At 31.9% G+C, this 14,307-nt stretch overlaps 2 protein-coding genes across 3 annotated transcripts; one reads left to right on the top strand and one right to left on the bottom strand.

Moving 5' to 3' along the window:
* The first annotated feature begins 776 nt into the window (after positions 1-776).
* On the top strand, positions 777-2,199 carry LOC111293665 (transcription factor MYB27-like). The gene is made up of 4 exons (XM_022886517.2): positions 777-1,185; positions 1,275-1,404; positions 1,483-1,583; positions 1,662-2,199. Exons 1-4 carry the CDS (start codon positions 1,047-1,049, stop codon positions 2,003-2,005), a joined length of 714 nt encoding a protein of 237 aa, XP_022742252.1. The 5' UTR covers positions 777-1,046; the 3' UTR covers positions 2,006-2,199.
* Positions 2,200-3,993: 1,794 nt separating this feature from the next.
* Positions 3,994-7,956, bottom strand: LOC111293664 (putative pectate lyase 12). Of its 2 annotated transcripts, XM_089744020.1 has the most exons (6): positions 7,626-7,956; positions 7,377-7,515; positions 6,366-6,826; positions 5,495-5,937; positions 4,814-5,022; positions 3,994-4,402 (listed from the first exon to the last, which is right to left on the bottom strand). In XM_089744020.1, the coding sequence occupies exons 2-6, from the start codon at positions 7,508-7,510 to the stop codon at positions 4,189-4,191; spliced, it is 1,461 nt and encodes a 486-aa protein (XP_089600146.1). In that variant the 5' UTR covers positions 7,511-7,515; positions 7,626-7,956; the 3' UTR covers positions 3,994-4,188. The 2 variants fall into 2 exon arrangements, with proteins under 2 accessions (XP_089600146.1, XP_022742251.2); XM_022886516.2 differs by having other exon boundaries at positions 7,377-7,956.
* Between the last annotated feature and the right edge of the window lie 6,351 nt (positions 7,957-14,307).

Genomic DNA, 14,307 nt, shown 5'->3' with positions numbered 1-14,307 from the left:
TGAGAGGCTGATAACCATTGGTGCCAAGCCCTATGGCGGCTAAGATGCCATCGCCTATCTTAAATCTATATATTGTGGTGTATGTTTCAAGCATTTATTGTTCAAAGCAAATGTACTTCCCAATATTCTTTGCTTCATTCATGGAACTGCCTCATCAGTCGTCTCCAATAAATGCCTTATCATTAAGAGAGGCGGCTAAGATGGGGCCTTAACCTTTTAGAAGAATGGCATTTTCCAGGACTAGAAGGCCGTCCTATCTTATTTCTTTGGAGCTGTCCACGCCAAGGACAAGTTGGTTAAAGGACAAAAGCAGACGAGTAAAACTAGGTTATTTATGTTCAATGACAAATGGAAGAGGAAAAAAAACATTTTTTGAGTGATGATTCTTAATGCCTTGGCAAATGATGAGTAGGATAACACTCTTAACAAGGGGAAGATCACTTCAAGATTCAGATTTTGATATTCTATTTCTCTAATACCTTATAAAACAATATCCATATGTCATATTTTAAAAATAAAAAAATAATTATATATATTAAAATTTAAATTTTATATTTATTGGATATTATCTTTTTAAAATGTTAAATAAACTAACTGAATTAAATTTTAAATTTTTTTATCTCTCTTTACCAATCGGATTACGTTTACTGAAATAAAATATTGCACTTCTATACTTAAAAAGTTTTTTGACAAAGGACCATAGCTATCTGCTAATATGAAAACTAGAACTAGTAGTTATTGTTGAAGCAGAGTACAACATTTCATATACCGACAGAAATGATGATGCAAAAGGAGATAGAACTTCGTCAATTTAAAGAAGCAAAATTATAAAAATATATGAATGACCTAATTGAAACCTTATTAGAATGAAATCATGTAAGCCAATTGTGGAGCTCCCACAAAACTAGTGTTCTCCAGCTATGGTGCCATGTAAGATTTTCTGGTCACCTTTCTTTTGCTTTTTCTACCACACTTTTTGCCACCTCAGTACTTTATATAAGAAGACTTGAAACACCCCTCCCCCCCTAGTCATCTGCAACAGAAAAATGGTTCACGAAAAAGCTGAACCCATGCAAGAAGAAAGTTTGCATAAAGGGCCTTGGCATGAGGAGGAAGATGAGAGATTAATAACCTTTGTGAAACTTTTGGGAAGCCGGAGATGGGATTATGTAGCTAGAGTTTCTGGTATAATCCACAAGGAAGTACACTTGTGATCATTAATTTTTCTTGTATGACAAGCTTTCTTTTCTTATAAAGAAGGTGTTTACTTTCAGGTCTAAAGAGAAGTGGCAAGAGTTGCAGGTTGAGGTGGCTGAACTATCTGCGACCCAATTTAAAGCATGGCCATATCAGTGCTGATGAAGAAAAGATCATACTACAACTTCACAAGCGATGGGGCAACAAGTGAGATACTTTCATCTTCTTGCATTTTTTTTTTCAGTTGTGCTTCCTTCTCTAAAGTTTAAACATACTTTTCCATAGATGGTCAATGATTGCACGAAGGTTGCCAGGAAGAACTGATAATGAGATCAAGAACTACTGGAGAACTTATTTAAGAAAGAAAGCACTAATTCAAGAGCAAGGTGCAGTCCAAGTTCTCTTTGCTTTTTGATGTCACTGGTATTACCTCTGCTTACTTCTAACAGCTTAGGTTTCAACAGAAAATTTTCAATTAGGAAGAGACAATGGCAAACAACTTTCCTTGTTTCAAGAAGATGGTAGCAGCGCCCAAACTTACAATGGTGAAAGCTACAAACCTTGTGAGGATATTTTGGAAGCTGGAAACGTTTCTTATGATGCTGTTGCGCTGTCAGATTACACTCTTACAAGTTCACCATATCAAACCAGGTTATCAGATTGGATATCAGAGTTTCCAAGTGATCAAAGTGAAATAAAATCTCAGGAAGACTCTAATAGTACGGATTCATGCAACTGTTATCCAGCATGGATTTCCCAGGAGAATGATTTATGGGGATGTTCAGGCTCCCTCTGGAACATGGATTAAAATGTCACTGTTAAAAAGTGAATATGAAGAAGCTATCAGAATGTGAAACATAAACATTTTGCATCACATTAATGCATAACCATAAATGTACTTTTATATTTTTATGTATATTTACTGTTTTTAAGGACTGATTTCAGCAACCTCTCCTTTATGTATAGATTCAAAGACCCTTTCTCTGTTAAATGCCTTTCTATTTGCTTTGGTAAAAGTATTTCTTAGTTAAGGAATAATAATAAACACGACAAAAGATAAGAATTAATAAATGAAGATGATTCAGTGACTCCTGCTTGAGTTTCTGATTGATCTGCTTCAGAAATTGTTTAGTAAATGAAAATGCAATATGCTGCTATTTTCTTTGTTTCTTGGCCATCTAAAAACCAAACATACATTTTACAGCTTTGCTTCTGCCTAACAATTCCTGTTATTTTATGACTTGGGACAACTGAAACTGATATGATTACGTGGTTGTGAATTGGTTAATTAGGCATTGATTAGAACATATAAAGGAATTATAGCTAATTTAAAACATTCTTTAAGCATACTATTACCATACTGTGGCTGAAGCAATAGCATTGTATTGTATATAATGGTGATGTTATTTCAAAATATGCAGTCACAAGTTTGCCATTACTGAACTTAACTATCAAAGAAGAAAAGTGAAGAAAACATTGTCCGCCCAGATAATAACTGGATTTTTAAACCCAGGTTCTGATGGGAAACATTCAAACCATGGCATAAGGTCCCAATTTTTTTTTCCTTTTCTTTTTTCTTTCAGGCAGATTTGGCTTAGAGGGGGTGTATCAGTATATCATCACATCACTAACAGTTCCTTAGCTAGTAAAGGCAGCAATGTCATATGCTAATACATCTTCATGAGCCACAAAGTTGGTCAAGTGTACTAAATAAATAAACAAGATAATCTTATGCATTTCAGCAATTAGCTAGCCCGTGAGGTGGGAGCAAAGACAAGCCTAGCTACATGAACTGAACTGGCCTTAAATCAGTAGATGTCACATTCCTTCAAGGGGAACCGAATCTTTCCCTTTAAAATACTCTAGGACCTTTAATTTGTTATAATGGAACTACATCTTTTGTCTATCTGTCCACACACTAATGATTTTCAGATTTTATTAGCCAAAAGTCTAGAGTCAGTCATTGGATATAAAGCTAAAACTGCACGAGTTACAGAGCCTTTTAGTGGCAAACGAGTGGCCCATAACTGGATAAAAATTGCAAAAAATACATCATCTTCTGGCCATAAATGTAAAAGGCATTAGTTTCTAATTTGGTACCTTGAGGTAGAAGATGATCATTATATGTTATTGTATCATTCTTGGTTTTTTAGTATATCACCTTCCTAAAAGCTTTTTAGTAATTATATAGTGATTCTTTTTTTCTCTTTGCTGTGTCAAATAATAGTTATCTCATTTCTATCAGTTGAGAATCTTGTATACCTGCTTTCTCATCAAGGGATGAGAGTACTTTTAGTTGATAAGGATATGCTTAAAAGCTTATTCTAGTTCTTGATTTTTAATCAAAAGATATAAGAATATGCAATGTGTTCTTTTCAAAATCAAGACTTAACCAGTTGATTCATTCAGTTATTTAAGAAGAAACATTTAGCGTATTTGGAATTTAAATTTTAATAGCTACTACATTTTCCTTATCTTTGAGCTAGAGCTCTTTTGTAAATAAATAAATAAGAGACACTTAAACCAATTACATCAAGTTAACAAGATAGCAACTCCAAAAAGGTCACCAAAAATTTGGGAAAAAAAAAAGGCTGAAAACGAGTTGTTCAGTGTTTAAAAGTGATCATTCAATGGTGGTGGAGAAAAACTGTGTCTTAGCATGTGTGGATTCTCCCAATAAAAAACCTTATCATGCCTCAATATTTATACAAGAGTTTCATATATGTTCTGGACATTCAAAACATTCTCTTCCTCAACTTGATAGATAATCTTCACTTTATATCCTAACTAAGGCTAAGATCTTTCATTTTAAAGGTTTTTTATATGAAAAAGCTGCATTAGTTTTAAATGAGATGCATGTTCCAAGTGGGGAGCAGCCAGCAGATAGTGGAATTTAATTTCTGAATTCTGATAATCAAAGACTAGCCCCTTTTCGTTTCCTTGTAAGCGGATAGAAATAAAAGGAAACAAAGTCATTAACTTGTCCTGTTGTTATAACATGGATGATAGGGGTATAGTGTACAACAATAAAAAGCTTGACGTTGCAATAAAAAGAGAGAAAAGAGATGGGTTAAAAAAGGGTGGTGACAATGGCGTGTTGCTTCCTGACATTTCATCTGAGTAGTCATCGTCGCCCTCGTAGCCTGAGTCAAAACCGGTTCCACCACCGTTGGCTCCACTGCTCCACTTTCCCAGGTAGTTGTCCCTGCACATCATCATTCAAATTTAGACTTCTCATAAAAGTTTTTGGCTAGTAACTACCGAAGCATGTGCATTTCACTTTAGTGCACTACCAAGGCTCCTAAAATGACATTGGACCAACATCATGTTGGGACCCAAAGGAGCCCAAGATAACGGAAAGGGCCAAGGAGTGAGAAAATTTAGTCCAAAACTACTCAGGCTTTTGAGACAAGCCCATCTATCAGTAATGGTTTAGCCCCATCATGGGCTAAGGCTAACCTACATGATGACATGATTCTGATAAATAATATTGCTGAATGTTGAGGGAGTTCCATTATAAAGAAAAAGAGTGTTTTAAAGGGAAAGCAAATAAAGGGGGAAAAAATTAAAGGCAAAGAAAGAAATAGTACTACAATTAATAAATTATTATGCATACCTGCCGCCAACTCCGAGAACACCAGAGTGCATAGTGAGCTGGTCAATAAGAACAGCAGATTTAGGCTCAACACTGTAGGCTTTCTCATACTTGACCTCAACCCCTTCACCTGATGCAACAAAGAAGGCTCCATTTACCATTATATCACCTTCTGATCTCCAATTCCAGTCCTTCCAATCTCCTTCTGCTGTATCCACTCGCTTAGTTACCTGCACCATCCGGGATAATCGAGTAACATGCTAGTCCTCGGTTTATGCACTTCTATTCATTAGATTAAGAAAACTTTTAATAATCCAGATTTTGAAATGGTGAGAAAAAACAGTTAGATAAAATTAATTAGTATATGACATGGCAGGTTATGTTGAAGAAAGAAGGATATTGAAAAGTGCATGAGATGACAACATGGAATCCTGAACTTAAGATTGTTTAATGACTACCAATGGGCTGCTGCTAGAACTGTCCATAAAGACGTTATCTCTCATGGAAAATGAAAAGAACAGTTCGAACTGCGTGCAAACTTGTAATATTGGTTTCCAGCTTTAACACCTTCTCAATTACTTTCACTTTCAGACAACCCCACCATGAAAAGGTGCTTAATTTGCGGTGATAAGAGTCTTATTTCAAACTTGCCAAACTCCTAAAAGAACCAAAAGCAAATAGTAGGCATAATCATGTTTTTACCTCTTTAGCATCAGGGTTAGAAGGAGCAGTGTAACGATTCCCTTGACTGTTAATTGTTGGGTTTCCACTACCCCCAATAGCATACATTTCCCATTGTGTGAAATCATTGTTCACGACATGTATATACCCTCTTCTGCATCTAGGCATTCTTTGAACCAATTTTTCACCAAAGTGGTTAAAGGCAATGGTCACTTGCATGCCAGAGTCAGGCTCATAGCCATCGCTGTGACCCAACAGCATCACCTCATTGTGATGGGAGAAAAAATTGTTTGATATTGTGATACCTGTTGATCCCATTATTGCATCAATCAGGCCGTCCTTGCAGTGGGAAAGGGAGCAATGATCTATCCAAATGTCCTTGGAGCCAAAGATGGAGATCCCATCACCGTCTGATTTTGTTCTCCAGCCATAGTGTGTCGGGCTTGACCTCACATTGGTGTCACCTGTTCAGGGACAAATTTAGCAAAGTAATTGCCATATTTGCAAAAAGAAATGAAAGGAATCCTAATCCTGATGAACCTTTACAGGATATTTGCTTCAAAAAGTGAGATAATCAATCATAAAATCTGCCTTCACAAGTTATTCTTATTCCATATATCCAAGCATTTTGTTGGAAAAATTTCTATTCACTTACAAGCAGTGAACTGTTCTATTCTTAAAATTAATAACAATATATATATATATATATATATATAAAGAACTTGAGAATCAGAGTGAGATTATATTATCTCATCAAGTGAAATTGTAAGAGATCTATCATCTGTAATCAATTCTACTACTCTGCCAAGAAATTATTACTTATCTGAAACTTAGGAAAAGGAAAGTCCTTTAACTGCTAACAATTTAATAGATTGAATTTATGATTTCTTACCAGACTGAATACAATGATGAATGTGTATATTGTGAATAATGACATTGCTGATATACTGCAGAGTAATGCACCCACCACCCACAATGTGCACATTAGCCCCACGTCCATCCAAAGTCTTGTAGCTATTAAAGATAAGCTCTTGCCTGAGCCTAATGAGCATGTTACTTGGGAACACAATCCATAGCGGCTCTGTCCGAATCACAGCATATCTTAGAGTTCCAGGCTTTGGAGTAACAGCATCATCATCAGATGAATCTGTGACAATGTAATATTCACCGCCTTTGCCACCAAGGGCATACTGGCCAAACCCAATGGCACAATCGGCTAGCCGCTGGCGGTTGTTGGGCCAGTCAGGGTCACATTTCCAGCAGTCATCTATGGGGTTGCCAGTTAGGCAAGTGGATTCATATTTTTGGGAAATTTGTAGTGTTTGCCTGCTTGATATGGAAGCCTTAACTCTCCTGCATTATGTTGGGAGAATAGTTGAGATGTAAGAGTCACATAAAAGAGTAAAGACCCTACTGTCACATAGCTACCAGACAAGAGTAGACTAAATAACAGAATGTGAACACTTAACAAGATTAAAGTGCAATAGGATAAGAAGAAAAGATAAAAGAAAAAAGATAAAAAATGAGACTGAGCTAGTGGAGTAACAAAGTAAAGCACGTAAAACCCTAGAAAACAGCTTTGAGTAGAGCCTTAAAGATTGAAACTAAAGCAAAATAAAGAACAAAATGCAGGGGAAAAAAGAATAGCCCAAGAAAATGACAATGCAGAAAAGTAAAGAGAAACCTTGTTCCTTGGGTTGGGAAAGATTTTAACACTTCCAAGAACTGCACAGTTTGAAGACGTAAGAAATCAAAGCAAACACAAAAATGCAGAATAGATAGATCACAAATACTAAGAAGCATTTTAACTCCCAATGTGAGCCTGGAAAAGTATACAGCAAGAAAATGACGGAGCTATAAACTGAAAGGGGCCAAAAAAGGCAGCATCCATACTACATTGTACCTTTGAACATCTTGAACAACTTCATCAGGGTTGGGATGTGGGGTGGGAAGGGTAAGGTTGAAGAATGTTGCTGTAGCAAGTGGAGAAAATGAGCTCAGGAGAAAGAATATGACAATGTAGTTCCTGGACAACATTGTTTCTGAAGAACAGTAATGTAATCAGTTGGTTAGTTCCCGAGCTTTTAGTTATTTGGAAGGTTGTTAGCTTTGCTAAAATCTAAGAATGAACATGGAATTAGAAGTTGGTGACCTGCATATTGGAGAAAATTAAGTTGAAAAGACAACTGCAGCAGTACTGTATCTTCTCTCACCCAACTTTCTTACTCACTCTAATACCGCGCTCATGTGCACTTTGATTTATAATCATTATAATAGACTTTTGGATTCATTTCATTGGGGTAAAAGGGAAGAAAAGAAACAAACAGAGGGGAGAGAGGGAGTGAGTTAGCTGGGAATCCGCAACTCTTGTCTCGAGGGATTGGTGTCTAAGCTTTTTTTTATAATAGTGGACAATGAAGGCAGTTTTTTTGTCATTCTTGGTGCAGTACGATTTTGTTGCTCAATATGGGGCAACGGGTGAAAGAGCCGTTTATCCCTGGGAACAGGGAACAGAACTTCGAGATTGGTTAAAGTCAAAATTCAGCACACTAGCATGAATATTCCGGGATCCAGTTCCCACTTCCCAAACTTGTTTTTCCAGGTTACCACATATTTATAAGTTGTGTTCCAAGGATCATGATCACTGAAATTAAAATTTTCATCATTCTATTAATAAATTATGCAATTATTGACGAAATAATTGACTTATCATTATAACCGCTATCATTTTGTTAAATTTATGCATGTTGACATACATACATACATATTAATTACTTATATAGATATAATCAGTATCAGGTTTTTGCATTGTATGATGTAAAAGTGCAAATACAAATGATGTGCCAAGAATGAGTGACGATATTGTCAAACTGACTCACGCATTCGGTTAATGGAAATTGAGTGGTCTAGAATCTTATCTAGAGACAATTAAACCATATATAGCCAAAGACCCGGGGTTGGAAAGACTGTAAAGAGAGTTGATTGAGGAGCAAACATCGAAAAGAAGGGTAGGCAATTGGTTTCCAGATGCATAGGGTTTTGCAACTTGGAACAAATATTAAACTTCAAAGGCAGGGCATTAATAATATTAGTATTAGTTTAAGAATGTATGTATGGATGACAATACGGCGTGCATGCAGATTCTCATGCTCTACTCTTCTTTTTATGTACATGGGGACAGCAAAACATAAAGGAAAAACATCACTCTTAAAAAAAAAAAAATGCTACTATCATTTTTCTCTGTTACCCTTTCTTGTTTTGGGTCCGTCTCATCTTTTACTCTTTAGCTTCCTTTACCCTGCTTTTTCTTTGGAAGAAGATTTTACAATTCTGTCTTTGAATATTGTTTGCTGAGAAAGAAACTGTATTCATATTCCTTTCCTCAACAATATGTAAAGTAGCAGTCACTCAACTAGCTACTAAATCCGCAAATTTAATAAAAGTTCAGGATTTCGACAATTCCCTTTCTTCTTCTTCTTTAATAATATGGAAAACCCAAAAAAAAAAAAAAAGACAAAAGAAGCAACTGAGTTAATGCATCTGTTGGATAAAGCTTTCCCGAGTTAATGAAAAAACAGGTGCTTAGAGGCTTAAAGGCATATACATGTGTAAACTTTGGATATTTGGATTTTTTTTTTTTTTTTGGCCTTATTAAAGTAAGGAAGATTTGGAAAACCCTAATAAATAAAATTTTATGAGTTTTAATTAGGAGAAAATTCCAAAAAATAGAAATTGAAAGTAAAAAAAATCGTTTCTGTCACTAATTTCTCTTGATATCATCACAGAAAAAAAAAAAAGGAGCAAATAGTTCAAAATTTTCTAAATAATGAATACAAAAAGATGGATTTGGACATAAATTTGTGTAAGATAAGCCCTTAAATGATTTGAAGAGTTGGTACCAACTTATGACTTCTTCCAAAATATTTTATCTATACATTTTTTATTATAATTTATAATTATTTATATAATTTTAAATTATAATTAATTAATTATATTTAATAATTATAAATGATTTTTTTCACATAAAATGACCCTACACGAGGGCCCACCGAAGGATTACTTTTTGACTCTTGATAATTTGGCAGGTCCATATCTTTGAAAACTATGGGACTATTATACAATCTCAGTGTACGCAAGTGCCTTTAGTCAAATTTTACATGCAGAAAATACATTAGACTCCACCTTTTACTTTAAAATATAAAATAATTTTTTTTGCTTCATTCATGGACAATCTAAGTCAAGATATAGTCAGTGAATCTTATCCAAAACACAATAATATTATTGGCCTAAATTAAAAGAAGTTAACAACTATTTATATATGTGTATGTACATAGTGATTAGATGTATAATTTTATTAAAATTTGATTAACGGATACTTATAAATATTTATTAATATTTTTTATTAGTAATAGTAAATGTTTGTAGTTTTTATTTTTTTTTATATAACTTAATATGTTTATAAGTTATAAGAATGATAAAAAAAAAAAAAAAAACTTTGGTACTAAATTTATAACTTGAATAAATTGGTTTCTACTTGGGAAAAGTACTCTGTTGGCATCCATTAATTCTTATGTTCTTATTTTCAGCCATACAATCTATCATTGAGTGGAAACCCTTTCTTTTCTCTTTCTTTTTCTTGTGGAAATGCCCAAGAATCATTGTACTATTGAATTTTAAATCTTCAACTTTCTCTTTTTTAATTTTATACGGAATCACAAAATAATATAGAGGCAAGATTGGTTGAGCATTCATGGATTTAAAGTCTATTTGAATGGATAATAAGATTAATTTTGATAAAATTTAAAATTATAATAAAAATTATTATAATTATAATTGAAAAAAAATTATTATAATTACGATTGAAATAAAAAATTTATATTGAATTGATTTTATTAAAATTAATACTTAAATTCAATTAATAACGATGAAAATTCAATTGTATTTCATTAAAAATACGATTGCATTCAAACCCCCATTTAGTTTTTTTTTTATATTTAAAATTATCAAAAATTAAATTTAATCATTCATTTATCTCAAATTAAAAAGAACATTTTAAATAATTCTTGGTGAAATGGAATGTCATGATGCAGTGTGATAAAGTCAGACCTTATCTTAAAAATTAAATTACCAATAAATTATATATGAAAGGGATAGGCATAATAATTTCTCCTTTGATGGCCCATTTTGATTTCTACGACACTTTTTGACCTTTTTCAGGAGATCCTCGGTTTAATTAGTTAAACGTATGGGATATAGGAGGAGATTAAAAGTCATTCTTTAACTTTGAAGGGCCAATTTTGAAGTTAAAGCCTAAAGGTAAACTTGGCATGCACCTGGGGAGGTAAAATTCTCTTGTTTATTATTCATCGGCTTTAATTTGGTCATTAAGAAAAAAAAATTTGTTCTTTCCTATCAGTTGGCTTAGATTGCGGAGTGTGAAGTAGTTTGTTGTGTGTCTGTCTCCCTTGCTATTGTCCGGTTTAAGTTGGCTTACTTTTGTGCTATATTAGTTGGTTTTATCTTGTATTTGTAATACATTCAATTTATAAGATATTATTCAATTTGATGTGAAAGTTTTATTATTTTATTTTACAAAAATTTCTTCACAAATATAAATTTAAATATTTACATATATAGTATAATAGTTCCTCACAATTTTCTAATATAAAATTAGGTGCCACACAAAATCAAGCCTTTTCTTGATTCTTCCGGATGAAAATGAACTCTTTTCCCAAGCAATTCAAAGTTTAATGGATATGGGAAGTCCAATCTTTGATTTGTATAGGAGAAAAGGGGGAGTCACATTTTCAACTTTGTTCCCATGTGATAAGCCAAGAATGTTAAACACCCCCCCCCCCTAAAGTTTAACTTTGTTTATTATTAGTGTATACACCAATTTTGACTAACTAATTTTTTTTATAGTTTAATATCAATATTGTTATTATTATTAATTTAAAAAAAACAAAAGTAAAAAAAAATCTTTGATTTCAATTTTGACAGCAGAAATCAAGCTGCCAGAGTGATTTTTTTTTTTTTACATTGTCTAACTTAACAGTATAAAATTCAGTGATCAAATGTCATTAGATAGACCTCCAAATTTTTCATGAAAATATCCAAAAAGATATGGGATTTGAAATCTCAGAAGCTTTATAAATAGAACTCATTTCTATGAAACAAAATAGAGGGAAAACAAGGGGGAACAAGATGGAACAATCAGGGGAACACACACAATAAAAAAAAATCAACAGCAAACACACAAAAAAAAATTTTGAGAAAGAAATTCTCGATCTAGGTAGTTTAAGATTTTTTTTGAAAAATCTGATTTTGAAAAGGTGTTTAGAAAACATATAGGATTAATTTGGAAACTTTTAAGATTTTTTTTGAAAAATTTTTGGATCATCGAAATCTGAAAAAATTTAAATTTTTCAGTGATCGAAATTTGGGTTCATCTTCGAAATCTGAAAATTTTTGAATTTTTCGACACCGGTTGAAGTTTTTGAGCACCGGTACATAGCGATGATCGATTGAAAATTGGGTTGTCATGGCGGTTGACGAAAGGTGCTGGGTTTTAGAGAGAGAGGTTTAGGGGTAGAGAGAAAGGGGAAAAAATAAAATAAAAAATTGAAAACAAGCCTTTTATAAGCCTTTTAAAACGACGTCATTTTGGATGTCTTAATCGAGTTCAACCCGTACAGGATGCATGCGCCAACCTGACCCGTTTCACAGGTTTTTATTTTTATTTTTTATTTTTATTTTTATTTTATTTATTTTGTGTTGATTTTTATGTTGATTTTTTTATTTTTTTCATGATATTATTGTTATTATTATTGTTGTTGTTTTATATTAATAATTCTTAAAATAAAAATAAAATTAAAATAACATAAGGACTTAAAAATATAATATGCAAAAATAATAATAATAATAACTATTTAAAAATAAAATTTTATTACAAGTAAAAATATTAAAATTTTATTACAAGTAAAAATATTATTTAAATTTCACCAAAGTGTTGGGATAATTTAAAAAATAATTATTGCTAAAAAATAATAAATAGTAATAAAAATGATAAATAAAAAAATAAAAAATATATTTAAATGAATCTTTTAAATGTAATTTTTAAAGAAAGCTAAATGAGTTTAGTTTTCTTTAATTATTGAAAGTAAAAATAATTATTTCATATTTCACTATAGAGTTGAGATAATCCAAAATTAATTTTACTAGAATAAAGATTAATTTAGACAATGTAAAACAATAACAAAAAATAAAAATGAAAAAATAATAATAATTGATATTTTGAATATTTAAAAAAAATAAAAAATTGAAAGAATTCGATTTTATTTAATACAAGTAAGATATTAATATTTAGATTTTACCAGTGAGTCGGGATAATCTAAATTTTTTTATAATAAAAATAATTAATTAATAATAAAAAGTTTTTAAAATAATCATAATAAAGATTAATTAATTAATTAATTCCCATTAACTATAAAAAAATGATTTTTATTTAGGACCTTGTCTAAAATTGAGATAATCTTAAAATTTATTTAATAAATTTTGAGAACTCATCAAAGAGTCGAGATATTCCTAAAATCTTTTTTAAAACAAATAAATAAAATATCTTATGACGAGATTTCAAGAATTTTTTGAATAGTCAATTTTCTCAAAATATTTTTTAAATAGTGATTTTTTATAAATTTCGTCAAAGCGTTGAAGAATTTATAGAATACGAAATAATAATAATAATAATACTAATTTCACAAAAAATATTTTTTAGATAAATTTTAGAAAATTAAATTTAAATAAAAAAAAGATCACATATCAAAACTAAAAGATTACACATGTCTAATTGGTACCATTTTTCAAACGGACAACGTGAAGGTGCTAATACCTTCCTTACTCATAATCGTTCTCTTGGACCTAATCCTGATTTCGCAAACCTAAATTTCTTTTAGCAAATCTTAATTAATTTTAAGATTTTTATTAAAAGATGATATTTTTTTGTGGCTAATCACACCCTGTAAAAAAGATTGGTGGCGACTTTGAAAAATTTTCACCAAGTCTAGTGGTCAAGTCCCTCCAGGATGAAAAATCGTTATGAAAGCTTGGCAACTCTGCTAGAAAAAGCTAAGAATCAAGCCAAAAAAAATTAAATATGCGTCATTCAAATTTTAATTTTATGGTCTTTTTGAATTTTAATTTTAATTTCTTATCTCATCTTAGAATATTAATTTTTTTTCATTTAGTTTTGATATGTTATTATTTTATATTATTACTAATTTTATTGTTAATTTTATTAATAATTGTTACATTCCTTCACACATGTGCATATTTGTATTCATACTCGAGCTCTATACCTTTGAGGAGAAAGTATAATACCTACGCTTTCGTGAGGTTATAATGCCTCCGCTTGGGCTAACGAAATACTTTCACTCAAGTTGAACCCTTTTCGTTGGTAGCCCGTTATGGGTGAGGACTGGGGGCCTTACTAGTCTAGAGTGGACGACAGTGAGGATCAATTTGGAAACCTTTTAGCCTATGTTAATTACCAAACCATGCATTTAATGAAACTTAAGAAACGAACTTTAGATAGGGCCATACCATTTTTGTAGATTATACCATAAATTAAGACACATAAGGGAATATTTATTTTAATATGATTACTAACCCTATTTTGTTTTGTATTCCTTTTGTTTCATGAGCATGCATCATCATAAACACTTGCATATGGGATATGCTTATCAATATACCAATATCAGTAAAAAGATTTTCAGTTTTGCTTTGAAAACATCATCATGATATTTTCAGCTTCAAAGCCCATCATGTGCGAAGAGACC

Source organism: Durio zibethinus, chromosome 14 (assembly GCF_047325235.1).
Source record: "Durio zibethinus cultivar Kanyao isolate XHJ-2024 chromosome 14, ASM4732523v1, whole genome shotgun sequence".
Taxonomy (NCBI): domain Eukaryota; kingdom Viridiplantae; phylum Streptophyta; class Magnoliopsida; order Malvales; family Malvaceae; genus Durio; species Durio zibethinus.
The sequence above is the reverse complement of the archived record's forward strand: the minus strand, read 5'-3'. Positions and strand labels throughout refer to the sequence as shown.